Source organism: Aulonocara sp. 'chitande type north' Nkhata Bay, linkage group LG20 (assembly GCF_057382095.1).
Source record: "Aulonocara sp. 'chitande type north' Nkhata Bay isolate Kocher_YH1m ecotype deep benthic linkage group LG20, A_spYH_male_GT1.1, whole genome shotgun sequence".
NCBI classification, from domain to species: Eukaryota; Metazoa; Chordata; class Actinopteri; order Cichliformes; family Cichlidae; genus Aulonocara; species Aulonocara sp. 'chitande type north' Nkhata Bay.
This window is the reverse complement of record NC_141363.1, coordinates 32,691,421-32,719,044: the sequence shown is the minus strand read 5'-3', so window position 1 is coordinate 32,719,044 and position 27,624 is coordinate 32,691,421. Positions and strand designations below refer to the sequence as shown.

The following is a 27,624-nucleotide window of genomic DNA, read 5'->3' as shown; positions in this document are numbered from 1 at the left end:
GTTAGTGTTGCCTGTTTATCAAAATCACATTAGTCTGAAGCAGCACCACTTTTATTTATTTATTTAACCTTTAGTATCGGTCATTAAAAACGGCGTGACAGTGTTAGGAGACACCTCTTTCTTTATTTTACTTTCAAAAATCATATTAATTTAAAACTTTTATTATTATTGATCACTTTATCGTTACTATTTGTTACTACTTAAGCAATGTATCTATTTATTAGCTCGGTTTTGCTTGAATACCATGTAGAAATTCTTAGGGCAGAATAATTGTTGCAAATTAATTTATTCAAAACAAATACTACAGGTCTGAACTGCGTGATCGACACAAAAACGCGCGAGATTTCCGTAAAACATCCTTACGCGGGAATTTCTTGCAGGTAGATAAAATGACATCTAGTAACAGGTAACGTGATGGAATCCCGTGCGGCTCATTTTTGTTCTGAAATTGATAAGCTCCATGCAAAACTGTTGATCAACGTGGGAGTCACGACAGACTGGCAGCGTGCTGAAAAAGAAATCAACCAGTAAGTTCACACCGATCTACTCCAACCGGCTAATAGCCAGTTACGCTAGGTTAGCTTATTCTCTGTGTAGTGCAACAGTATTCACAGAGACTGTGGATGTTTTGAGGAGCCAAAGCGGTTTAATGTAACTGGTATTGCGGTTCTATTTAATATTTAAACTCATATTGATGTGTATATATTCACAAAGAGCCGTTTATCTAGGGTTTACTCGACATTGTGTTTCGTAGTTGGCTAGCTATGTACTTTACCAATTCACCATAGCCTGTCATTATGCCCTGTTATTATCCCAGTGTAATCAGTCACATGTAAAAATGTCTGCCAATCATGGGTAGTGTTAGTTAATTTGATTTTATCATGTACTCTACTTGAAACACTTTACTGTAGAAACAATTATGTGTCCGGGAAGTATTTAAAAATGTGGTCGTTAGAAAAAGATTTTGCACAAAATATGTTGAACTAGCAAGATTAAAATCATACACCGAGTTGCCCTTTTATTAGGTGCACCTGTTCAACTGCTAATTAAAGAAAATGTGTAGTTGGCCAATGATATGGCAGCAACGTGGTGCACGGAGACATGGTCAAGCATCAGGATATGCAGAGAATATTATGTGACTTTAAATGTGGTGTAGTTGTTGGTGTCAGACAGGCTGGTCTGTAGGTCTGAGATATTTTCACACAATCATCTTTAGGGTTTAAAGAGAGTGGTGCTGAAAAAAGTAAATATCCAGTGAGCAGCAGTTCTGTGGGTAAATACCTTGTTAATGCCAGAAGTCAGAGCCTTTGAACTGCTTTGAACCAATGGGATAATTCAGTTAACTACTTGTTACTACCAAAGTGTGCAGAAGAGGAGCTCAGTATATGCAACATGTCACAACCTTGAAGCTGATGGGCAAGAGCAGCAGAAGACCAGATTGGGCGCCACTCCTGTCAGCTAAGAAGAGGAAGCTGGGGCTACTGGCACACGCTCCTCTTGCCTTGTTTCAGTGGTTCAGACTGATGGTTGTGCAATAGTGTGGGAGAAAACTTGTTGGCACATTTTAGGGCTGTTAGTACCAACTGAGCAATGTTTAGTGTGTATTTTTGCTGACCATGTGCATCCCTTTATGACTACAGTGTCCCTATCTTGTAATGGCTGATTCGAGCAGGATAACACACCATCTCACAACATTCCAGTTATCTCACACTAGTTGCTTGAACAAGACAATAAGTTCTCTGTACTCGGATGGCCTCCAAAGTCTCCCATGGGATCACCTTTATCCTGTGATGAAACATTTCCATCTTGATAAGAGTCGTTTCTTACAGCCTGAAAATGACAGTGAATGATTTGATAATATGAAAATGATTTCAAACTTAACTATGGCCTTTGCAGTCACAAGAGCTCAACTTAATGGAAGAGCTAGAAATTTTAGACCAATCTGGCTTATTGTGATTTCCAGCACCATCATCATAATACCAAATGAGGGAATAACTTTACGATGATGGTTCAGTTATAGAATCAGTGCCAAAGCACTTAAAAGGACTTTAGAGGAGGTGTTTCTCCTGTCTCTTCTTTCCTTTTTACATTTTTATTAGTTGGTCATTTAAAATCCCAAAATCAATATATTAGTAATTATATCGACCCCATTGATATATTGGGCTCTATAAGACAATTTAAGTTGCTTTATCCTCTAATTTGTTAGCCATTTATAAATACATTTCTTTTATCCATTTCACATTATAGGTAAAATTTTGTAATAATGATGAATTTAGAAAGTTGAATTTTTAGCCTCTAAAGATTTATTATTAAACACACAGTTGGTTGAAGTAACAATTAGAATAATCTGGTTAGAAATTACAGTGATTCAAAGCTGGGTGCCAAGGGTACTCACAATGAACAGCATTGCCAGATGGTATTATATCATTTGACAGCAGTGTGATGTAGCTTCTAATTTAGGTATTTATTTAAATCAGAAACAGTTTCTTTGATTTTCCTAAATTCTGCTGGTTGCATATTATTATAAAAGAGAATCACAGTCCTAGACTACAATTGGTCTTTGACATTAATTGTAGAATTGGTTGTCTGTTTGGAAAAAGTTTTCTTGTGATATTATAACTTCATTTAGTATTTCTATTTCCAGCCAGGAAATTTTAAACCGAATTGAAAGCATAATCCTGGAAATAGTCACCAGTCTGTCCAAAGCTGAGGCCCCTGTCCTGGCGCTGCCCAACAGATCCAGCTGGGCCAACATAAGGTATTTTGATTTAAACATGCTGTAGCATGGCAAGTTTCCCTCCACACATATAATTGCTCATTCATTTTAAGCCACATGACCTTTGGGAGATAGCACAAGCCAAAAGGAATCGTGTGTAAAGCCACACAGGATTATTTCATTGTTATTTAATTTCCCTTAAAGAGATAAACGCAGACTTTTGCTCTGTTTGAATTTTTAGATGGGGGTTTTTCAAGCTGACCATGGGGTCAACCAGGTGGTGGAAATGAAAATCTTCTGCTTTGATTCAGAGAAAACCTAAAAGAACTTCCTGCTGCTAAAAAGATGACACACTGATAAGGAATTGAAAAGCACAGCATTTGTCAAGAGGCTTTAATGTGACTAGGATGGGGAGACCTTATGCTTAGAACAAAGAGGACTGTCTGATCTCAAATAGATCAAACCTTGCTACAGCTTAAATCACATTCTGGCTCAGCCATTTTAAATGGAACAGTGCTACAGGTAGCCCTCGGGGTGTGGGGAATTTTAGATAATTTGCAGGTGGGAGCTAATGTTTGAAAGCACTTACTGTAAACGGAGCACACAGTCTGTGCAGATGCTTTTTTTTTTTTTTTATAAATGGGCTCTTTTGTTACTTTGTTTACATCATGAAATCATAAATCTTTTTTTGATTGCTTCCCACTGAAGCTTTGACAGTGCCATTGGGCTTCAGATGAGTTCAAGACAGTCTGTCACCACCATTAGGGCCGACTGCCCTTCATCTGTCACTAAATTTGGTGAGAAGATGAACTGTTATGTTTGTTTGTTTTTTTCATTTTATTTGTTATGCAACATCTGTTTTTGAAGTTCTTTAACACAGTTGTATGGTGCATATGGATTTCATTTGTATTCGTTGTGAACATATGCATAAACTGCACAAATGTCAGTAAAAGTCAGAGGTAGTTTTAGGTGACAAATTGGCAGAGACGTAACATGTTGCCTTTTTGGGATCAGTTTTACGGCATGGATACAGAATGTGTTGTTTAAATCTCTGATATGTTGATGTAGTGTTTAAGGTTTAATTAGTTGTTTGTTTTTTTTTCCCCAAATCTGTGTTTCTCTTCAAAGCCCAGATTCTCAAGATTCTCTCAGTTATCTACAGGCTTGTCCAGAGCAACTCATATGCTACAAAAAGGTTCTTTATAAATAATCCATACTTTACTAAAGCCAACATATAGATACCCTTGGTTTTCATAGGAATGCTTGAATTTCAGTTTATTTATTTTTTTTCACATAACAGTGTTTGTCTCCACAGAGACATCTATTACAACAACACAAAGCTCTTTGGTTCACAGAAAGCTGTTGATAGTATCGTAGATGACATCTCCTGCATGCTAAAGGTTCCTCGCAGATCACTACATGTGGTGAGTGTGCATGTCTGCGTTAGCAGGCGATGCGGTTCATATGATTGTGTGGTAGAAAATACAAACCCCTGATATTGAAAACTTGTAGAAAAATTCCTTTGGATATTAGTTCAGCTCCCACAGATGAAGTATGTTAGTTTAGGATGGTATTTTATTTTTGTTCTGCTTCTTGTCCCAGGAAACACCTGTGGAAAACAAACAGCTCTTTTGATCAAAGAGAAATAAAATTAAAGTTGAATTCAGGGCCCAGTGCTTGAAATAGCTCGTCCCTTGTATGTGTGTGATAATATGGGCTTGTGCTAAATTCTGTAACTTATCTGTAACTTTGTTGCTAGTTGGCCACATCCAAGGGATTGATCTCAGGTGACCTGTGTTATATGGAGGAGGACGGCACGAGGATTGACTGCCACTCCAGCTCAACTGTAAGCACCACTTTAATGCTTCTTCGCCTGATTTCGTGTTTGTTTTTGTCATGGGGCATGGTCTGTGGTGCCGTGCAGGGAGGGCGGACGCACCTGCACGGCATCCTTAATCACGCCCGCCTAGTTAAAAAGACGGGGACTCAGGGGTTGGTGGGTTGTGGTGTGACAAATATTGAATAAAATATTGAATAAAATGGCTCAAACCTACGATTTGAGCCATTCACACCACAGTTTTGTTTTTTTGTTTTTAAATGACACTGCAACAAGAAACAGTACATCATTTATAGCTGGATTTTTGGTTTACTGTACTCCCCAAGAAAGTAACTGTAAGTCTGAGCTACGGAAGCCAGGCGTCCTTTTTTATTTATATAGGTTAATACCACCATACATGAAATTTCTCCAGGGGCCTTTAAAATATTGACATTATCTGACCATACACCAAATATAGTCAAAATACAGCTCAGGGAACAGAACCAGCCCTTAAAAGTGAAATCTAAATAACCCCTCAAATGTCAGTAAAAGGCAGCATTATGTTAATGAATCTGTACTAAATCTGAGCTGCTATTTAAGTCGATTCCAACAGAGGGCGTTCAGTTTATACTGTACGTGCAAACAGACTTTTACTGTTTTACTGATGGCTAAATGTCTGTCCTTCTCTGCTCTGTATTTAATTTTGTTTTTCTCCTCTCTGCTTAATAACTGATCTCAGCTGATTGCAGTGCACAGGAAAAATGTTTATTGATCTATCATTGTTTTAATTTCTATCCACCCATTGTGCACATAATTGAAGAAGCTGTATAATGTAGGCAATAATATAATTTTAAGAGTAATGTGATTACGGAATTTAGTACAGTAATGCTTTGCATTTGTGTGTCAAAGAAAAATGTAATTTAATCATAGTAGCCTTTTCCTTTTTTCTAAAATAGTCTGGCCCTCCGAGGATGAAATGTTGCCATAGATGCTTGATACGGCTAAAAGCCTTCATTAAACTAGGACTAAGATGAGGTTCTGGTTGCTCGATGGACAGGCATGAAATGGACTATGCTTAGTTCGACGTTACAGCTTTGGAAATGTGAGAAACATTTGGCTTATTTAGCAAAGCCATCCTAACGACCTCGTGCTCACTGGGTTAAAACTTTTTATTACAGTGATAGAATGTAAAGCCAGTAATTACAGGAAATTATCTCATTGAGTAATGACTCAAGCCTGCCACGTGCACCACAGACTGATAGTCAACACTTTGTTTGCCGCTATTCTGCTAGGGTTGTGAGCAGCTAGAGCCACTATGTCAATAATGTCACTGAATGAGAGATGGGCATCACAGAGGCACAGGCAACCATTGTCCCACAAAAAAACATTTCAGCTGATCTACTGAAGCCCAGTGTTGCACATCACTGTCTAGCATTTATTAGTATTAAAAGATTTAATCTAAAATAAATTCTAAATATAAATCCATAATATAGATAACCTGTATGTGATTCCCATCAGTAGATCCAAAGGGTTAATTTTCATTGTAGACAGCATAACGACAACCGTTTTCTTCCAAGAAAAAGATGAACAGTAAATTCAGCTAGCAATACAAAGCACTTAGACTGCTTTGCAGGGGAAAAACTCAAACTTCTTTTTTTTTAAATGCCATGTAGTAGTGCAATTTTTTTATTTATTTATTTTCTTTTTTATCTTTTTTTTTGCTTTCAGGCTGTCTCAGTTTCATCGAACATCAGTGGAATTAAAAGTATGCTTTGTAATCTATTTAAGAATCTACTTTCATGTTTTGTCCCATGATTGTAAGTCTATCATTGCAGCTGTCATCCTTGTCCTTTTTCAGATATTGTATCATCTGCAAAATTTGTCATGATCATCGAGAAGGATGCGACGTTCCAGAGACTTCTGGATGATGACTTCTGCACAAAGATCTCCCCTTGCATCATTATCACAGTATTTTTCTGTGTCTGCTTTTGATCTGAATGTTGTCTTCTTTCAGAAAGAGCAGTCTTAGTAATCTGTGTAGTTAATCATTGTGTTTGTGTGAATCAGGGTAAAGGTGTGCCAGATGTGAACAGCAGGCTGATGGTGAAAAGGCTTTGGGATGAGCTGCACATCCCCATCTTTGCCCTCGTGGATGCTGATCCTCATGGTATAATTCATCTGCTTGAATACTTAAGCTGTCAGACATACTTTGCATTTTCCCACACATTTAACAGCATTTCAGATCCACACACAGACACACACACAGCTGGGTTGCATGTCTCGCTAAGCCAACAAAAGTTAGCACCTGTCCACTGTGTCATGGTGCCTAGTCTAGCTATTATTCCCGTTGGTGTGATGTCGTCCAGGGGGAGTTGGCTCGGTTTCCATCAGCCTCCATACCACTAAGTTTTTTGGCGCTGCGTGGCGAGACACATATGTAATGCTTTACTTTGTTCTAAGATCACATCACAGAGGATAATTGCTCTGGTATGCAAGTGATTGCAGCGTCTCTCTGTCCCTCCCTCTGATTTTCCCAGGCATTGAAATCATGTGCATCTACAAGTATGGATCAGTGGTGAGTCCTGTTATGCCGTTATTCCTGTACTCTGCATTATCCACTGTAGCCTGTTGAGTGTCTCTGTGTTAGCACGTTATAATCATGCACCTCTTTACATAAAAAGAATCAGTCATGCATGTTAGAAAATTAAACAGACACGCTATGAAGTGAAACTGTTATGCGATTGTGTGACAATCGCATCACTTTTGACCTTTGTGAGGCTTTTGTAGTCATTCTTGTTTCATTAACTTCATTGTAAACATGTGTTGGGGTTTGCTGTGGTATGAGAGTACAGCACTGATTAACAGTGTGTTTGTTTTCTGTATAAGCATGCTATGTGTATTTGATGTGTGTGTATGTGACTGGGTGTGTATGCGTCGGTTTATCCGCAGGCAATGTCGTTTGAGGCCCACAGTCTGACCGTCCCCAGCGTTATGTGGCTAGGCCTCCTCCCCTCTGACCTACAGAGGTTTGGACTGAGCATTCGCTACTTCCTACTTCCTCCTCCTGCCTCTAATTGGGATTATATTCTGGGGAAGTTTAGATGTTTGTTTTGGTTTCTGTTGCTGTTACCATCACTTTTTTTTCCCCCCTTCATGGAGCTCTTTGCAAAAACATATTGAGTTTTAAGTATACACCCCCTTGAACAAATTTGGGCCAAAAGAAAATTTCTGACATACATTAAATTGTAGTCTATTCGGTTTTTCTTTCTTTTTGTTTTCTTCTTTTTTTACTTGGCTGAACCTACACATAACCTCCTTTCTGGGAGTCTGTTTAAAAAAAGGGAACGAAACATTCTTCAGGGATAACATCCATGAACTGAAGTCTCTTATATATATGTTTTTAAATCTAAATTTTATTTTTTAGGTTGCGGGTTCCCAAGGACGCTCTGATCCCACTTACCAAGAGAGATGAAAGCAAACTCTGCAGCCTCCTTGAAAGGCCGTATTTAACCAGCCAACCAGAGTGGCAGAAAGAGGTGAGTGAAAGAGGACGCCAAAGAGGAAAGTGCTGCAGTTTATGTAGGAGGATAGATGAAACTGTTTGTAGAAATTTGTGGGATGGGAAGGAAAGGTATCTGAAAGGTACTGAGCTTTGAAGGATTTTTCTATCTAGATATGGTCCTGTGTGACATCCAATACATTTTATTCTCTTTAAGAAACCAGTTTTTTCTAGGGGGGGGGTTTCTTGCCTGTCAAGAGCCAAATATACAAAAGCTTCCAAAGCTCATGGTACTACTAAAAGAATTAATGACATTAAATAAAAAAATATTACAAAATCTCATTTTTAGACTGGAGGAATCTGGAGGAATGAGAGGTCTAATTTGTGGGAGAAGCAAGCTGAAGCAGTCCAAAGTCTGAAACATTTCCTCTCCCAATTAGAACAACATTTCGGTGCAGTTAGTTACAGTCTCTGGGTTTAGTTTGCTTATTGTTTATTTGAAAGAATGTAACATGAACCATGCCACACACCACAGCATTTATAGTTATAGTTAAGTTAATTTGCAATCCCCGTCCCTAAAACGCTCTTTAAAACACAGAATACTGAGCAACACATGCATGAGAGTTAAACTAAAAAGTAATCAATTTTAGAACAATAAAGCACTGTAAGACAAGAAGCAGGACTGATATACTTTTAAATAACTGCTTCAGTTTTAGGGTTCCTGTTTGAGTTCTGCAGCTAAGGAATTCCACATGTTGATTAGCTGAATGGAGAAAAAAAAAAAGCTGTTTATCCAAATGAGCATTTACGTAATGGCACCTTACAATTCCCACAAGATCCTCTACGTGTTACTGAGCCCAAACATTTAAGGGAAACCACAAGGTCACTGAGCACGTGGGCAGCCTGATTATTTTATCAGACAACAAAATGAGCAACAAAAAAAAAATACAAAAACATAACAAAGAAGCAGTTGAGCACAATACAGGTTTGTTATCGCTGTGTGTCTTGCGAGACTGTGGAGCTGCACTCTTTGTGGCGGTACTGCAACTGGACAGGCAGATACGGGAGTGGCGGTCTTTCTCACTGTGAACCCAAGTGTCGTCTGACGCTGGTCTCTGCAACTGTTGAGATCTTTCTCCTGAAATTCTTTGCACACATTTGGATGCCTTTATGAGCTGAAGTTTCTATAAGCTGATTGTTGTGATACTACAACTTTCCAAGTGTTCAGATCAGTGCCCATGGCCTTAGGATCCTACAGCATCCAACTTGTGTGTGTGTGTGTGTGTGTGTGTGTGTGTGTGTGTGTGTGTGTGTGTGTGTGTGTGTGTGTGTGTGTGTGTGTGTGTGTGTGTGTGTGTGTGTGTGTGTGTGTGTGTGTGTGTGTAAAAAATACACTAGCAAATTTAAGTGGAACTCAACCTTGGAAAGCCAACTTACCAAAGATTAACTTTGACAGGGCAAAGCGGAATTTGGTGAGCAAGAATCCGGATCTGGTCAAACAAAATTGTCCCACTTTGACCACAAAACTCAAAGCTTTGCCTCTTGTCTCCCTCAGTACATTCATCCAACCCTGTGAGATGTTTTTTGGCAGTTCTGTTGTAGCAATAAGAAAAAAGTTGATTGGATGAATGAATATAACTTGTTAATTTAAAAAATAAATAAATAAAAAGGTCAGGCCTTGAATTTTCTCCATAAGCACAGAGCAAACCTGTCGCACTGAACATTTTGATATTGTGCCGCACAGTAGAGGAATGTTTGTGAGAGGACTGTTAGCTTCCTGGAAGTTTGTAACAGCTATTTTCCATTGCTGAGTGTCTGTTATGCATCTATGATTTGTCTGTTTGCACAGCTTCCTGTCTGATCCCACTAAAACTGTGTGTTGCTGTTTTTGTAGATGAAACTGATGCAGCAAAGTAAAGTAAAGGCTGAAATACAGTCTTTGACAGCTATAGCTCCTGACTTCCTCACACAAATCTACCTGCCCAACAAGCTGCGCTATGGAGGCTGGATATGAGCTCAATGCTGCCACTTAGTGGATGAGTAAGTGAACTGCTGAAGTTGCTTTGAAGCCTGAAGAGTGGTATTAGATGTAAATTGTCAGACAAATGAAAGTATTAACTTCAGTTTGTTAGTTTGTAGTGTTTGGATAGTTATTCACCTTTCTTTGTGTATATTGGATGCAGTTGTTTGAGAAGTGTAATTAAAACCTCCATGATCCCACTGATGAGTGTTTCCACTTTGTCTTCATTAGCATTGCTGATATTCCCAAGATGTTTGTGTGTACTTCCAAAGTGAAACCACACTGTGGTACAGTAGATTCCCCCCCCCCCCAAGGCTTTGCGGACGTCATAGCCACTGACGTCTTAGGCTTCTGATGCAAAAACCACAAGTGTGCTCAAAACAATTTGGTGGTTTGTAATTGCAGCACAGTATCTGAGGATGTTCATTCATAAAGGCACAGCAAATCATGCTGCTGCCCTATAATCTGCTTTCCAGCTGTTGTAGATGGTGTGCATTAAAATTCAAATCCACTCATGTCATGAGCTTCACCAGAGAAAGAAGATGTAAATAAACTTGCAGTTCTCTGCTTGACTTTGGTCAATCAGTTTCACAGACACACTACTTTTCTTTTCTTCTTTTTTTTTTTTTTTGTGAAGGATATGATTTCTTGCTGAGAGGTAGTAACTGGTAGTTAGCTCTGTAAGTGGTCAATAACATTGTTATTTTTGTAACTTTCCCTCTACACCAATACAGTGACTTTTAACCATCAAGATGTGATTAAAGTGCAGACTTTAATTCATGATGTTCAAAAACAGCAATGCATTAGCTGTTTATGGATTACAGCCATCTTTTATACATAGTCCCCTGTTTTCAGGGTAATTAGAAAATTAACTGGTGAGCAGTTTCACAGCCAGGCAAGGCCTGTTTGTTTTCATTATCCACTGGCAAATTTATCAGATAAAAGGTCTGGATATTTTTTTTTCCAAGGGTTGAACTCTCATTTGGTAGCTGTTCACTAGAACTTAGATTCAAAGACATGTTGATCTATGTGAATCATGAAACTGAAAAAGCACAAAGTTAAATACAAGTAAAATGCAGGGCGGACCAATCTGATGCATTAAAAATGAATGGACTGACGAACTCCACAACAACAAAAAAAGTGCCACAGAAAAAAACTAAAGTGGATGACCCTGAATCATTTGCTTGGTTAAGAAAAACAACGTCACAGCATTTTGCCAAGTGACGCTAATGAGGATGTAGCCGAGCCATTGTTGATGTCTACGAGAGAGACCTTCATGAATGTAAATAAAAATGGTTTACAACAAGGTGCAAACTCATGGCTCTACTCAAAAACAAGGCCAGAATAGATTTTACCAGGAAAAAAAGACACTAAAAGAAACTGCAGTTTGGGGAAAAAAAGTGAATAGATGAAACCAACTACGAATGATTAGAAGAGATCTGAAGCATACCATATCATACGTTTGCTGTGGTGGACAGTTTTATGGCATGGCTGGTGATAGAATTGGGCCTACACTGTTTATTGATGATGTGACCGCTGATAGGAGCGGCATGAATTCTCAATTGTTCACGGCTTTACTCTGTTCAGATTCAGTCGAATGCTGCAAAGCTGATCACACTGACCCTGTGAGCAGTGCAAACAGATAATGATCCGAAGCATACTACAAAAGAAACCCAAAAGCTACCAAAGAAGTGTGATGTTTTTAAATGACCAAGTCAGTCACTTCATCTCAACCTAACAAAGGATGCATTTCAGTTATTGAAGACACAAAGTGAACACAGCAAGACTGCGAAACAAGCAGCAGTAAAGACCTGGCAGAGTATCTCGTATAGAGAAACACCATTTGGTGAGGTCTGTGTCTAACAGTAACTTTGTGTACATTTAGATTGATACATAGAAGTGTGTCATATTTGCATAAACTCAAAATTATTAGGGTTATGACAAAATAAAAGAAAATATAAAAAAAGAAAAATGTGAGAATTCAAGGACGACATTAATTCAAGGCACACAAAAAGTATTCATACCCAAAATCTAGTAAAAGTGCGTTTGGTTTAACAGACGTAAATTGAAGCCAAAGGCAATAGCCCCACCTGCTGGCACTACGAATCACTACACCCTTATGAGACGCGAGTTCGTCGCCGCCATATTGCAGCGGTGTTTCTGAGCAAATTCAAACTGGATGACCAGAGACGGTAACATTTATCATGTAGGTACTTATCTTACAATATTTAACCGCCTGTGTTTTAATTTCGACAATTAGAAATAATATTTCTAGCCTGCACAGTGTTGCAGGTTTCATGAAGTGGCAAACATTATTTTCCGTTATGCTAATACATACTGTACAAAATCTGGAGTATTTGTTTATATTTACATGCGCAGCTGCTGATGTAATTCTGCTGACGTATGTGTGTGATTTTTACAACTGCTGATCTACGTTCAGTGCAAGCAACGAGGCGATTTTGCTTGAAATGTGGAACCGCGAGACTTCCTAAAGTTTTATGTGGTTTTTGGTGTTCGTTACAGTCATGTGTGTATGTATTCAGCTCTCTATTTCCACAAATTTAAACAAAATATTATACTAGTTTACTAAAACAAGTATAGTCTTATGTTAGACCAATAGGAAAAAAAAGCAATTAACAAAAAATAAAGATACGTACATATTTTGTAATGAACATATTTTTAATTTGACAAAGTATCATTCATAGTGCCTACAAAGTGTTCTGTTAAACGAACCAAACAGATGAAAATATTATGAGTGCTTTAATAACACATGGAATCCTGTCTTTGCATTCCCAGGCCATCTAGAGACAAGACTTTCCAGCACCAATATGGCTGCGTCTATGTAAAGAAATGTAAATAGCAAAATATCTGAAACTCTTCTGAATATATTACACTGTTGCCTTATTTTTTCGTAATTATTTTCCACGTTTTTTGTGGTGTGCTATTATTCGTTCTTTAAAAAAAAAACGTCAGCAAACGTAACGTCCTCTGATTGGGCTGCAGGACTATCTTCCACTTGTTGAGTGACTGTTAGAGGGCATGCTTTTGCCACACACACACTGTAGCTACCTAACCTGTAATGTCAGTGGTTGGATTTTGGTAGAACACCATTTTAATTCAACAGGATAAACCAGATTTTTGTAAGATCAAAGTAACTGAAAGGTGGGATAACGGGAGTTTTTATCAGTAGCTACTTTCAGTTTTAGTCAACTTTAAAATTTGCCTAAAGCCTAGAGCCTTTTATGGCTCTTACAATATGAAAGACCCTGCCTTGACCCTGCCTTGACCCTGTTTTGTGGGAAACTCCGGCTGTTGCAGATATGTATCTGCATTCATCTGAACAATATATCGTTATATTGTCCCGATAACGATATAACCCTGAAGGTAAGCGCGTCATGGACTAAAGTAAAACAGTATGTTGGATGTGCCATGCAATGCTCAATTACATGGGTGGGAACTAGTGTGTTAGCGCAGTTAGCTCGTTAACGTGTTGGCCGTCTAGCCCCACGCACGGCGCGATCAGGGGTAGCTCGTTAACGGAGATTTGCCGTGTTGTGGCGTTAACGTCATTTCAACGATATTAACGCTGACAGCACTAGTGGGAACACAACGAATATGACTGCACATTTACGCCGACATCATCCTAGTGCAAAGACAAGTGGAAGTAGACAAATACAACTAACATGCATGCTACAAACTTTACCCGAGTCATTTAGACAGCCGTTAGCACATGATTCTCCTTATGGGGACCTAATATGTTTAATATTGTGGCGAGCTCAGACAAGGAGGAGACGGAGGTGTCGTTTGGTCTTGCTTCCCGTGAGCTAGCCAGGGAGCACAGCCGTTTATTGACATCTGCAGAAGAACACTGCCGCTAGCTAACTGCTCAGCGCGGCAACCGCACAGCAACAACACACAGTGCGCCCTCTGACCCCGGAAGGACACACCTCGCAGCGAGAGGGCGTCACCCATCACTATGGCAACATAAACAAAACATAACTGTACAAACAGAACCCCGAACAGCCCTGACCCTCTACATAGCCCCCACCTAAGAGGTCAGTCGTCCCCGACAACCCCATTACCCCATACAAAGTCCTGCAAATGTCCAGGTGCCTTCTTTTGGCGCATCGGCCGGTCACGACCGGCGGGGGAAAAGTCACTCGGGTCAGAACATGGTGTGCCACCATCATCCCACTTCTGACACCAATGTGGCGAGCTCAGACAAGGAGGAGACGGAGGTGTCGTTTGGTCTTGCTTCCCGTGAGCTAGCCAGGGAGCACAGCCGTTTATTGACATCTGCAGAACAACACTGGCTAGCTAACTGCTCAGCGCGGCAACCGCACAGCAACAACACACAGGGCGCCCCCTGACCCCGGAAGGACACACCGTCGCAGCGAGAGGGCGTCACCTGTCACTATGGCAACATAAACAAAACATAACTGTACAAACAGAACCCCGAACAGCCCTGACCCGCTACAATATGCTGCTGAGAATATAGCCCAGAAGAAGCGTATAGTATAGCTTTTATTTTGGAAAGAGCCATTTCTCTGTAATAAACTCTCTTTTCCAAAGATGAGTGATTCCTCAATCAGATACAGGGCTCGCAAAATCGCTAGCCCGACGTCCCGGGGCTAGCGATTTTTCCAGTCGGGCTACCAAAATCTATCTCTGCCCTGCCCGTCGGGCTATTGTAGGAATCAAAATATATGTCAATGCTTTTGCATTCTTTCAGAAATGTAGCTGGGTAATTATGTCATTGGCATCGATGAGCCACTGTGACATATTGAAATCGCGTTTGAATTTGCGCTTGTTTTTTGCTTTCACTTTGCAATCGCGCGAACTGTGTATAGAGAGCGACAGCACTGATTGGTGAGTGATGATAATTTGCGCACCAATTCCTCTGACATGGTCTTATCAATCGTTAGCTTACTATGCAAACATGACCAGTGAAATCTCCCGCAGCAAGCTTAAACATGTGAGAGGTTGATCGCGCAGAGAATCGCTGACCGTTATGTGTGTGTGTGTGTGTGTGTGTGTGTGTGTGTGTGTAAAATCAGCAGGATATATATTTTAGTTCTGCTGAGCCAAATAAGACAGGTCAGGGTGAAGAAGTGACAGCCAAAGAAAAGCTTACCACAAAACGTTATGACAAATCAGACTGAAAGGCAAAAAGAAAGTGCAGCTTTATGGTTTCATGGACAAAAGAATTTCTGTGGCTGCAATATGACGAGCTATATAACCAGGGGTGCACATAAGTGGTCCGCAGGTGCGCATTCGCTGTCAAAATAAAAAACGCGCACAAGATAAGAAGTTACAACGAGTGTTTGCGTACATAAGATTTTCAGGAGGAGGACAGACATTTGTTTAGAACTCTTAAAGATGTCGAAGAAGCAAGCTCCTTTAAGCAATTACTGTGATGTTCCTCCACCTCCAAAGAAATGTCAGGAGTGCGAACCACAAAAGAAGCGCGTATTCTCGAAAAGGTAGTTGCAGGAGGTGAGCTGGCTTCAAACAAATGATGAACGCACAGAGATGTGGTGCAGAATGTGCCATGAAAATTTAATAAATGACAAATTAAAAAGGCATGAACATTTTTTTTTTGTATCTTCTACTTGTGTGGGAGGTCATCACTGGTGAGTTATGCACTAAAGTGCCCAGTGATGACTGACATGGCCTCCAGTCCTCTGTCCAGAGCCTTGCCCTCTTCAGCTTTGTGTGTGTTCAGTGATCTGATTGTAATAAAAAATTTTGACTCCAGATCCGAAATGTAAATTGAAGTTGCCCACAGGACACTTTACTCCCCCAGCTGTTCAGGCTGTGGGCTCTAAATACCCTTTTCTGACTGCAGAGATGGTGCAGAAAAACAATAGGTGAAAGGTCATTGTTTTGAGTATGCACAGTTTAGTGACAGTTCATGTGCATACCTGAGGAATGTCATGCATTTGAAGACTGCTGAATGGGCCATACTTGAATAATAAAAACGAACATGAAGTTATCAGTTGTGGATCTTATCAGGGCACACAAGGCCAATGCAGTGGAGCCAGAAAAACCATTATCTTCCAGTGTCACACCTGACACTACCTGGATGTAAGCTGATTCTTCTATTGCACAATTATTTTCAAAGGGAATAAAACTGATCTGAAGTTTAAAACCCTTCTTCCACAATTTGTTTTCGCCTGTTGCATTCCAGTATGACAAGTTTTTTAAAAAGAAGATATAAAGCAAAAAAAACCAGACCACACATATAGAGTTTTTAAGAAGATGAACTGATCTCCCTCCTCGTTTCCTATAGCAGAAAACTACTCAAAGTTTTTTCACACAAAGAGAGATGTTCCTGTGTGGTGCAGCAACAACTACCTAGGCATGAGCCATCACCCCAAAATCATCAAGGCTATCATGTGAGTATTCACGCTGATCATCTGTAGCTCTTGTTAATTTTGTTTAGACCAAATATGATGGAGAAAAATAATTCAGGGTTCAGGACAGTAAACTCTCTCTGCTTCTGTTCTGAAGATATGCTGTACAAAAGCATGGTGCTAGTGCAGGAGGAGCACCAAACATTTCAATAACAAGCAACTTCCATGTGGATCTTCATTATGTACTACCTGACCTCCCTTGGAAGGATGTAGCAGAGCTGTTCACTCTCTGCTTTGTAGCCAATGACTCTACATAGTTTACCCTGTCAAAGATGCTACCAGCTACTTCAATTTTGGCTTAAACTAATGTAATAAGTGACCTAAAGTTGAATGTCTTTGAATGGTTACACGTTTTCTTATTTTGATTGAAATGTATTGGAGAGATTTTTTTCTTTCTTTTGTTTATTCTGCAAGGTTGTGAAATTTACTCGAAAGCCGGAAACCATGCGTCAGTGATTCAGGGTTTAAGAAACAGCTGGGCTAAAAAGTTTATATCGTCACAATGACGCCAACTGCCTACAAGAGCTACTTGAGAAATCGGACTCCTCCACTTCAAAAATCGTTGCCATCCGTTCAATGGATGGTAAGTACGTGGTCCTCCTTTTAGTGTGAATGTCTTTAATTGGGCTTTTAAAATGTTCAGCTATTCTTTTTAATTAGAATGTACAGGATTTCTAGAAGTTTCTATTACTCTCTGTGTAAGTGGATTCAGTGAAATCACACATCTAATACACGTCAGGGTCAGCAATGAATAAATAAATGCAAACTGTTGATTTGTATGAATAAAAATATTTTAATTTTCAATGCCGTGCTCTCTGCAGGAGCGGTGTGCCTACTTGAAGGGATGTGCAACGTTGCTCACAAGTTTGGTGCTATTACATTTGTGGATGAATTGCATGCTAGAGGATTATAAGGCCCCAGAGGAGGAGGGATTGAAGACAGATAAAGTCATGAAAAAAATGGATATCATCTCTGGTACACTTTGTAAGTGGACACTTCATCAGTGAGAGCAAACATTTTCTGACAACTGCTGCATAGGTTTTATAGAGGATTTAATATCCAGCTATGGCAATCAGCTGTTTAGGTGGCTATATTGCCAGCACCAGCCCCTGGTGGACACAGTGCCCTGTTGTGCTGCAGGTTTCTTCTCTACCAAGTCTCTGCCCCTCATGCTGTTGGCAGGGGAATACATTAAGATCCTGAAAAGTGAAGAAGGCCAGATGCTCAGAAGGAAACATCAGACGACTGTCAAGCTGCTTCGACAGATGCTGATGGATTCTGGCTTTCCTGTGGTTCACTGTCCAAACCACATTATTCTTGTCCAAGTAAGAAAATTCATGCACATTATGCTGTTGGAATCTTTAGCTGACAGGACAGTTGGTTCTGAAACAGGCATTTGATGCCTGGATAATGTTTTTTTACCGTATACTCACTAAACACTTAGGCCCACTTTGCTAGTAACAAGTTGGACTCGCTTTTGATTTTTTTTTTATACTTATATGATTATATTTCATATTTGCATTTACAAGTAGTTCAAAAGGTGTACCTAATAAACGGGCCATGAGAGATTCTGTAAATCTCTCTTATAGAATGAGTTCCATCTTACACTCAAAATTCAATTTGAGACTAAGACTGTGGGAAATGCAGAGAAGAACACTGTGGTTTGTGACACTATGATGTCTTGTGACAACATCAACGTTCAGGCGATTAACTACCCCGCCGTGGGTAAAGGAGAGGAGCTGCTGCGCATTGCCAGACCACACTCCCCAGATGATGGACTACTTTTTTAGTGTCAGTTTAACAATTCAGTTGCCAATCCTGTTTTTGTTGAGTTCTCCTCACCATATTGAAGTGTAAAATGCAGAAAAGTTGACTTTTATGCTCAATAATATGCCTGGCCATTAAGTAACAAAGATGATGAAAGGCATTACTTTATAGCTTCATCAGATAGTGAACCAGCTAATGGTTTAAAAAAACTCGCTTATGATAGGATTATTTGGTCAGTATTTAAGCCGTTAAGGTTATCCAACATCTGTAATTCTCAGTCGTCAGTGCATCTGTTGTGTTGCTTTGTCTTCACAGATCGGCTGATGAAACATGAAAGGAAGTGGGTTTGGACCTGAGGTCGCCCGCCTTAGCAGAGTGCAACTTCTGCCAGCAACTTGTTCACTTTGAAAGATGAGTGTGAGAGAGAAGTCTTACTGCAAAGGCCTCAGTCCCATGATATCAGCAGTTGCCTGACATCACCAAAAGCACTGAATTCTCATGATATTAAAGCTGTATTGGGTTTTTATTTTATTTTAAATAAACATGCGGTCTGTGTGTGGTTAAAGCATGAATGAACTCTTTTACATTTTTTAAAAACTACAGCTTTTACATGAATTAGCTGTTACATGTATGTGCAAAATGTCCTTTTTTTTGTTTCAGAGGTACTGAACTTAAACTTTAAAAATACTGAACATAGTTTCCATCAGAGGTTTTTATGTTCACATATATTTAAATAAATGATCCGTGTTCCTAGTCTACTGGATTTCTTTGATTTTCTAATATTTTTAATTGTATTTCTTTTTTAATAATATATTTGAGTATTCTGGGAAAAGGATGACAGCAGTGGACAAATATGTGGACAGATGTTCTTGCGTTCTTCTCAGATTAATCTTTTCAGCTGCTGTTTGTTGGAAGAGTTTTGTTACTCTACCTTTCACTTCAGTCTTGAACTGTGAATCCAATTATGACCAGGCCATAGTTTTCAAATCTTCTGTCATTCTTGGAGTGTAGAAACCTTTACCCCTACTTCCATCTACTGTTTTCACTCATACATACATTGTGCACATCAGATTCAGCTGTATGCAGGCAGTGTAGTCCATGGCCATGTCAATCTCATGTCATCCTAACAAATTTGTTTTCATTTTATCTGGCCAATGATTTGCTGCCGATATTTCTCAAGCTTCAAATCTTTTTCTTTGGTTACGTTTAATCTTATAATTTTGTGCCATTTAAAAATCATTGTTTTTCTTGGACATTGTATTCAAAGGACTACTTCATACTGTGTTCTTCAGACATTCAGCCTCTTGTGCTAAACAAAAAGCATACGTCTGCTTTCAGTGCAAGGTATGCACAATTTCCAACACAAATTGTGCATGGTGTGACTTTTTTTAATCCAAGGTGGCCACTATGCTTTCTAACACATCTTCTTTTACTGTGGCTGACCTTCTGTTTCAGCTTAAATTCAGTAGCCTACTAATGGTCTTCTGTATTGTTCTATATTTCCAAAGGCTCACATTTTCATTTTTCATTTATTCCAGTAAGTAAGGTTGCTGTGTGCTGGTGCTGGGTTTGTTACATATATCAACCCCATGGTATGAAATATCCTGAACTCTGATACACAGTTATCCAGCAGCCCAAAATGATCTCCGATCAGATCCTGTTTTATGTCTTCGTGGGCTCATCCAGTTTTATTTTCATACATTTATATGACAGTTAGGGTATCTGTGGTGCATATGTGCTGTACTGATATATGAGGAATTTTATTACATGCTTTACTCCTGACAGAGATATATCTGTTGCAACTAAGGCATGCTAAAGGGTGATTGCAATTCCGTTTTACAGATTAGGAAATAAAATAAATAGCATAAGCAAAAAAATGTTTACTGTTAAAATATTCTTCTGTTTTCATTTTTAATGCGAAACATATGAAACAACAGATACAGATGTTCAATTTAGTAGTCTTCTGCATGCAAAATGATCTTAAGGGCAGATTTGTGGTCATCTGGTTTTTCATTCATGAAATGCCCTTTGTGACATTCATGGCTTCACCACATGGAGGCACACTGGGCCTTCTCTTTGCAGCTGTGAGGCAGTGACATCAGACACCACCTCCCTTTGCAGATGACTCATAACTGGTGCAGCAGCTTTTGTAATGAACCACTAGAGGGTATCAGCAGAAAACAGGATATTGTGTTTCCCATCTAGATAACACGTGAGATCACATTGGTTGTATTAAAATCCGACAAACACACTTCCACACAGCTCACAGCATGGCACAACTGTAAAATCAGAGATTTTAGATACTAATTTCAATTAAATGAACTACTGACTTAATCTGCTATAACTGTAACAGCAGTATTATCAGTATTTTTTTCTTACATGATAGTGGTGCTCTATGCTGTAGGCCGTGATCACCATGATTAGATTAACATACTCCAACGCAAAGACAGAAATCAATGAAGAGGAAGCACTTGCTTTATTGCTCATTTCTTAATTCATCTAACTGCATCCGGACATTAAAGGAGGGTGCTTGTGCATCCACCGTGTTTGCGTGGAAGCCCTTGAAGCAGCACTTGACATGAAAGACGTGGGATTCTGCAGCAGAGACGTTTCCCCTCTTTGCTCTGGGAGAATTACCATGAGCTCACGTTTAGAGCCCGTTATGTAACCGTGTCGGTGGAAGTGGAGTAGACCACCAATATGATGCAAGTCTTGCTAGCTCAGAGCACACATCCTTGTTATGCATTGAGTTGACTTAGTAGAGTTTGATTTATTACATTACGCATAGATATTATCACACGAGACGTATGATACAGAGGCTATAATTTGGCATTTAGGGTCTTGTGCATTGTTTGACCTCATTATCACACATTACTTCCCTTCCCATCACTGTCCTTTGTAGATACGGGCTGTTCAGTTCCTTATTGGAAAGTTTTAGGGGAGGTCCAACTTTTCTACACTTCCTGTAAGATAGCTGAACTGGAGCAGAAATCATGCTGGCATGAAGGCCCACAGGCAGTGTGTGTGTGTGTGTGTGTGTGTGTGTGTGTGTGTGTGTGTGTGTGTGTGTGTGTGTGTGTGTGTGTGTGTGTGTGTGTGCGCGCGTTGGTTTTCAGACCCCTTGAAATGATGAGGAAGTTTGCTGCTGGCTGCAGGTGCTGAAACGGCAGTAAGGTGTAGAATGGCAGTGATACGATACGTGCTGCGGAGTGTCTGATCAGTTTGTGGCTGCGAGCGTTTGTGTGTGAATGTGAGTGTATTTAGCTCCATTTCTCATACTGTGTTAATCCCGATGCCCTGCACATCTGTGTGTCCCCCCACTCACGTGTGCAGACGGATGAGCTGCATGGCTGGGTTCCCACTGCACGCATCACCCTCTCCCTCTCTCCTTTCCCTTCTCTTATTTCTCCCAGTCCGCCTGCATTATTATACACCAGTGATGTACTATGGCAATGTCTTGGAGGACCGTGCTGTTGTGCTTTTTAGTAAAGCACGACAGCACACTTAGCAGTCCCCATGATATTTAAATTTAAGGAAATTAGTTTAAAGGGAAGAGGTGTGAATTTTTTTCTATTTCCACCTTCAGGGGTGTGTCCAATCTGATTATGAATATTATCATCATGAAAGATAACACAAATATTATGTAACTACATGAATCACCAGCTAAAAGTGTCTGAATTAATCTCATTTTTGTTTTTTTCCTCCTGAAGGGTGTGATTTTAATCTTAAATACTGCACCACACACTACAGTCTATGTAATGAACTGGACTGTACTGCATAGTGACAGCTACAGTGCAGTATATCATTGGATTTCGGTTTCAAAGGGGTATCATGAAGGTCCCACAGAAAATTCCACACTGGTCAGGGGAACGTGGCTGTGACCAAGAGATAATGCTACAATAATAATGCATTATATGGACCACTGCAGTTCCACCTCAGTTCTAAGCATCTCAAAGGATAAGTTAGACCTCAAGGTACAAATGCGCAAATATATCTGTTATACTAACCTACATGTTCTCAAAGGGTGGGGGGAAATATACTTTAGAAAATAATAAAAATCGCCCAGTGTTACTAAAATGTAATAATACCGAGTGCCAACAGCTCCCTTCTAAATAAAAACTCGCTATAATGTTACAAAATCGCAAAAAAATGTTTCGCTCATGATACGGCGATTGACAAAAAGTGGTTTCATTGAGACTTGGTCGTAACAAACTTTGCTATATTTCCGCTATGACTTTAAATCGTAAGGATAAAACTCCTCCCTCTTGAGTTGCTCTACTGTCAACTAAAAAAAAAACAACCTCCCATGCATGCATCGGAATGGTAAGAAGAGAATGCGCATGGATGCCCCGGATACGATGTGGAGCAGTTGAAGTTGATGAAGAAATTATTGGCCACAAAGCGTCCACATTTAAACGTGTGTCTCGTAAATTAAAGTGCAAATAGGTCTCCAATGAGTCTTTGCTTTGTTGGGGGCAGACCAGACTCACTGACTGATGGAAATAGAGAAGAGGAAAAAGGGGAAATCTCTTCGCTCAAGCAGAAGCACCACGAACTGGCGGGGCAACATTTAACGTCTTTTTTTCCGGGTGATATGTAGGGCTTTTTTTCTATTCTTTTATTTTGTTTTTTGTTTGTTTGTTTTTTTTCGTCGATCGGTGGACTATGTAGTTAGTGTTTGCACTTGCGAGTAGTATGCTATTGACTCCGATATGTCTAATGTGACGCCGAGTAAAAGCGTGGAATGGCTGCAACTCGAGTTAGAGTCCGGGGGCACTTCTCTCCTCCTGCTGGACTGCCGTTCACATGAGCTTTATGAATCATCCCATATAGAGACCGCCATAAACCTGGCCATTCCGGGGCTGATGCTCCGGAGGTTCAGAAAGGGAAACATACCTATCCGGGCTATCATTCCCAACCACGAGGATAAGGAGAAGTTCATGAGACGGTGCAAGACGGGCACGGTCCTTCTGTACGATGAGTGCTCCGTGGGCTGGCAGGACAGCGGGACTCCGACGTCGGTTCTGGGTCTGCTTCTTCAGAAACTGTGGGAAGACGGCTGTACAGCGTATTATCTGGAAGGTAAATAGTTTTGCCGTTAAAATAAACAAACAACAAACAGAGAACTGTGTATGCAAATGTTCTGTACTTGTAATTGAGTTCATAAGGATAAAAAATGCCTCACGGCGCATAAGTTTCCTTTAAGGTAAATTTGTAAAGTAAGATTTGGCCCAACAGTAGCAAAACTTTATTATAAGAGGTAAAGGCAAAGAAATGATTTTTTCCCTCGGTGGAGCAGAAGTTGGGACACTGTGAGGTTTTTTTTTAACTGTGAGGTTTCCTTTTTTAGCTTCTGGGGTTTAAAACGAAACTGTAAATGTTTATTGCGCTATACAAACGTAAATGTTAGTCCTGCGCAGATGTTCATCCTGTGCTGTGTGTTTGCGGTTTGAAGCTTGTTCAGAAGTTTGTGTGTCACTACTGAGATTCTCAATTAAAATTCCAAAATGGCTGCGCCATGTTTTGCTCTAGCAGGAACAGGCATGCATTTCATGAATGGCCTCTTTGGGGGGTCTTTACAGTACTGCCAGTCTCAACACCCTGCAGCGATTTTCCATTGATATGTGGTTTAAATAAACTTTTATATAAGGTTGCACTTTAAGAAAAAAAAAATGATTTAAATGTGTATATGTGACTTGTTTGTGTCTTTGGCTCTTGTCCAGGTGGGTTTGTAAAGTTCCACACGGAGTACCCAGAGCACTGTGAGACCCTCTTGGACAGCTCCTGTCCCAGCTCCTCACCACCAGTGTCTGTTCTGGGCTTCGGAAATCTCAGAATCAGCTCCGATTGTTCCGACGGGGAGTCTGATCGCGAGCCTACCAGTGCCACAGAGTCCGAGGAGAGCCCCATTCCGAGTAATCAGCCTGCCTTCCCTGTCCAAATCCTACCCTACCTTTTTCTGGGCTGTGCCAAAGACTCCACTAACCTAGATGTGCTGGGCCAGTACAACATCAAGTACATCTTGAATGTCACACCCAATCTCCCCAACATGTTTGAGCATGATGGACACTTCAGGTACAAACAGATCCCCATTTCGGACCACTGGAGTCAGAACCTGTCCCAGTTCTTTCCAGAGGCAATATCATTTATAGGTGAGTAACTCAGATATTGGTTTTGTTGGAAAAAAAAACTCGGAGACTCACTTTTCAGAAAGTTTAGTTTGTTTTGCTACAAGGCGTGTCATGTGAGAGTAGGTTGTAAGTTCAAGTAGGCTTGGCAGCTTTTGTTCGTGGGATTAAACACAAACAAATGAGGGATTTACTTTTATTTCTTTTGTTTCTTTTATTATTAATAATAAAATAACAAATGAGCATGCTTGAGCTATCCATTAGTTAGCTCAGTTGGTTCTCAAATGTGCTTGTTGGACAGGTGGGAGTTTAGTGGGTGATTAAAGATGATGCTCTCAGGTGTTAGACAGTATTATCACATTTATACAGGATAGCAACCTTGGAAGAGAACGTCCTCCTTTTTTTGTTTTGTTTCTAGCAGCATCGCAACGCTGTTTTAATTTTGCTTTTGCGTCTCTTCCCGTCACTGCACCTGAAACCGCAGCTTTTCGCTTGTTTGTTTGGTGGCTGCGGTTCTGCATCATGAACCAGAATGAGGAAGGAAAAGTTGTTTCCACCCTGTCCTGTGTTTGATGAAAGGGTTCAACCCAGTATCATGCCAATGTGTAAAACAGACATCGTGTCAGTTTCACGCTTTGCCTTTCCAAAACATGAAATTGAGACAATGGCAGAAGTTGCATTACTACATGTAGACATTGCATTACCAGTTGGGGGAGATAATATATTTAGTTAGTGAGCAAAAAACGTATCAAGTACATTCCCTTAATCTTTAGAGTCGTTTAAGCTAATATCTATATGGATGTTAATGTGTTATTAATGTCTGTCTAAACATTTTCTGGTGATTATTTTCATGTTGGCTTGATATAAAATATCTGCCTCTGCTGTTACTGCAGATTGCGACAACTACATTTCAGTTTTTGGAGAGGCAAAGCATGAATTGGATACAGTGGACCGGCGTGTCTATTACACGCTTTGTCTGGATTTCAGGTTGCTGGGTTGCCAAGCTTTGTTGTGTTGTTTAGATTGAGGTTGCTTGCTAATTTTGGCAAGTAACCGGGTCTTAGGTATGCTGTGTTTGTTTTGTTAAAAGCAGACACGGCATTGATAACTAAAATAACCAAAGAGTTATGCTGACCTTAGTCTACCTTTTCTCTCACAGACGAGGCTAGGTCAAAGCAATGTGGCATCCTGGTCCACTGCCTGGCCGGCATCAGCCGCTCAGTCACCGTCACTGTGGCCTACCTGATGCAGAGACTCCACCTCTCTCTGAATGATGCTTACGACTTTGTCAAGAGGAAGAAGTCTAACATTTCGCCAAACTTCAACTTCATGGGTCAGCTCTTGGACTTTGAGAGAACTCTGGGGCTGCACAGTCCCTGTGACAACTGTTCTACCAACCAGGAGCAGCTCTTTTTCACCACACCAACCAATCACAATGTCTTTCAGCTAGATACGCTGGAGTCGACATGAGATGTGATAGAACAGCCTTTTTTTTGTGGTTTCCTGAGGTGACTCTGAGGTTTCTGAGCCTTTCAGATGGCTGATATTTATAGTACGTCAGTTACAGTTTTTCTGCACCAAAAGGAACTACTCCTATATGCAGAAAACATACTCTGTTAGATCCAGTCTCAATGCCTTAATATCTAACACAATGATGACTTTTGGTATGTGACATACATGGTATTAATGAATGGTCATGTACAGCCATAATAACAGGACATTTCTCTAGCATTGCTCTTTGACTGTTATTTGCTATTCACCAGCTGTACAATGGATGTTCCTGTATTTGTATCAGTCATCAATATTGCCTTGATGGTCTAAAAAAAAAAGTCTTTGGCCAATTAGAATGTTTTCTTTGAACCGATATGAGATATTTTGGGGGGTTACCTAAGCTGATGGGGGGGGAAATGGCTACTGCGGCAATCCCACCTTGAATTACTGTCCAGTTTTTCTTATATAAGTATTTAAATACATTATAAATATTTTCTTCTTCCACTTTCACAAATTTCTGCTAAACATTATTAGACTTTACACGTAAGTTCTGGCAGCCTGTTCTGTGTATATATATATTTTAACTGTGATATTTTTTATCGCAAAATATCAAAGTTTGAATATGTTATCCTTCAAAAACGCTCCCTGTACGTCTTGTTGCTCAAAGCTGCATTATTTGCATGGGACTTTGTTCTATCAAGGTTTTTTCTTGTAACCTTTACATCATATAACCTGTTGTTGGTGAGGCCTTGACCATACCTTAACATGAAATTATAGGTATAACGTGTAGGAGTATCCTTTTAGTCAGTTGAAAGGAACAAGTATGTAAGTATTCAGTTTATGAACAAGTACACGTCCACCTTGTTTTTTAATCCAACCTTCTTCAGTCTGCAGCTACTTCTGACGAAAACGTAATGTTTCGAGAAAGATGACGTGTAATTAGCTGTGCTTTGTCGCCCGTCTCATCTCAGAACAAATGAATGAGTTTGATGAATGAAAGGGCATAAAAGGAAATGAGATTGACCAGTGTATTCTTACCTCACAGTGAGACATTTTCAGGGATTTTTATACAAGGCATCTGTATCTCATCATGGCCTCTTAAAGTGCTCCCAAGGGCTGTTTTGTTTGGTATGTTTATAAAGATGTACATAAAATGTGGTTGCCATGGGAACATTTTTTTTTTTAAATCAACAAGAATATGAAAGTGACCCTTGTTGGACCCTTATGTATAGTATGTGTAAAGCTAAATGTCCAAGACATTCTGTAAAAGTTTATAGTTCAAATATATTGTATATTTTTACTTGAATACGATTTGTTTGTCTTTGCTTAGACTTTTGCTTTCTTTTTACTGAGAGTCAATAACATTCAAAACAAAGGTGGTTACGTGGTTGAGTCAGTAACAAACAGGGCTCTAAGAGATCCAGAGAGAGTTGCAAGCAGTTGTTCAGTGTTTTCTGGGATCAAGGTTGCCACTGTGGTCAGATGTCTGTTTTCTGTCCACTCTGAAGCCCGACTTCCTGTCTCCCACACGCTTTCTTGACACAAGACAAGTGACAGGGCCAGATCTGTCAATACCACAGTGCAGGCACACCCACCAGTCACTCATATATTGCTTAAAGGAAGAGGAAGATGACACAGCATGTACTCCACCACAGATACAAGACTTCGGACAGCTCCCCTCTGCAACTTCACTCCTCTAGAGTGATAAAATTTAATAACAGTGCTGCACAATAGCTGTTATTCCTAGTGAAATTACCTTTTTTTGTTTGTT

The 27,624-nt window shown here is 39.9% G+C and overlaps 3 protein-coding genes across 8 annotated transcripts; all 3 read left to right on the top strand.

Moving 5' to 3' along the window:
* Positions 1-344: 344 nt before the first annotated feature.
* Positions 345-10,273, top strand: spo11 (SPO11 initiator of meiotic double stranded breaks). Of its 2 annotated transcripts, none has more exons than XM_086277878.1 (13): positions 345-527; positions 2,645-2,758; positions 3,425-3,513; positions 3,845-3,911; positions 4,017-4,140; positions 4,476-4,562; positions 6,261-6,297; positions 6,391-6,500; positions 6,600-6,699; positions 7,070-7,107; positions 7,482-7,558; positions 7,957-8,068; positions 9,926-10,273. In XM_086277878.1, exons 1-13 carry the CDS (start codon positions 415-417, stop codon positions 10,043-10,045), a joined length of 1,188 nt encoding a protein of 395 aa, XP_086134004.1. In that variant the 5' UTR covers positions 345-414; the 3' UTR covers positions 10,046-10,273. The 2 variants fall into 2 exon arrangements, with proteins under 2 accessions (XP_086134004.1, XP_086134005.1); XM_086277879.1 differs by having other exon boundaries at positions 4,032-4,140; positions 9,926-10,272.
* Positions 10,274-12,174: 1,901 nt separating this feature from the next.
* LOC147306027 (5-aminolevulinate synthase, non-specific, mitochondrial-like) lies at positions 12,175-19,280 on the top strand. 5 transcript variants are annotated; one of them, XM_086278145.1, is made up of 6 exons: positions 12,175-12,257; positions 16,344-16,449; positions 16,882-17,050; positions 17,289-17,451; positions 17,608-17,792; positions 18,550-19,277. In XM_086278145.1, exons 3-6 carry the CDS (start codon positions 16,970-16,972, stop codon positions 18,556-18,558), a joined length of 438 nt encoding a protein of 145 aa, XP_086134271.1. In that variant the 5' UTR covers positions 12,175-12,257; positions 16,344-16,449; positions 16,882-16,969; the 3' UTR covers positions 18,559-19,277. The 5 variants fall into 5 exon arrangements, with proteins under 5 accessions (XP_086134271.1, XP_086134272.1, XP_086134273.1 ...); XM_086278146.1 differs by having other exon boundaries at positions 12,206-12,257; positions 16,347-16,449; XM_086278147.1 differs by lacking the exon at positions 12,175-12,257 and adding an exon at positions 12,274-13,435 and having other exon boundaries at positions 17,650-17,792; positions 18,550-19,280.
* A 3,258-nt stretch (positions 19,281-22,538) lies between these two features.
* On the top strand, positions 22,539-27,159 carry LOC147306026 (dual specificity protein phosphatase 7-like). The gene is made up of 3 exons (XM_086278222.1): positions 22,539-23,316; positions 23,958-24,386; positions 25,522-27,159. The coding sequence occupies exons 1-3, from the start codon at positions 22,947-22,949 to the stop codon at positions 25,830-25,832; spliced, it is 1,110 nt and encodes a 369-aa protein (XP_086134348.1). The 5' UTR covers positions 22,539-22,946; the 3' UTR covers positions 25,833-27,159.
* The last annotated feature ends 465 nt before the right edge of the window (positions 27,160-27,624 follow it).

Bases quoted from the DNA above. Each gene is read 5' to 3' on its own strand.
- LOC147306027 (XM_086278145.1), top strand. From the start codon at position 16,970: ATGACGCCAACTGCCTACAAGAGCTACTTGAGAAATCGGACTCCTCCA. The intron at 17,051-17,288 runs GTAAGTACGTGG...TGCTCTCTGCAG, and splicing joins TGCCATCCGTTCAATGGATG to GAGCGGTGTGCCTACTTGAA. The intron at 17,452-17,607 runs GTAAGTGGACAC...GTTGTGCTGCAG, and splicing joins TATCATCTCTGGTACACTTT to GTTTCTTCTCTACCAAGTCT.
- LOC147306026 (XM_086278222.1), top strand. From the start codon at position 22,947: ATGTCTAATGTGACGCCGAGTAAAAGCGTGGAATGGCTGCAACTCGAG. The intron at 23,317-23,957 runs GTAAATAGTTTT...GCTCTTGTCCAG, and splicing joins TACAGCGTATTATCTGGAAG to GTGGGTTTGTAAAGTTCCAC. The intron at 24,387-25,521 runs GTGAGTAACTCA...TTTCTCTCACAG, and splicing joins AGAGGCAATATCATTTATAG to ACGAGGCTAGGTCAAAGCAA.
- spo11 (XM_086277878.1), top strand. From the start codon at position 415: ATGGAATCCCGTGCGGCTCATTTTTGTTCTGAAATTGATAAGCTCCAT. The intron at 528-2,644 runs GTAAGTTCACAC...TTCTATTTCCAG, and splicing joins GCTGAAAAAGAAATCAACCA to CCAGGAAATTTTAAACCGAA. The intron at 7,108-7,481 runs GTGAGTCCTGTT...GTTTATCCGCAG, and splicing joins TCTACAAGTATGGATCAGTG to GCAATGTCGTTTGAGGCCCA.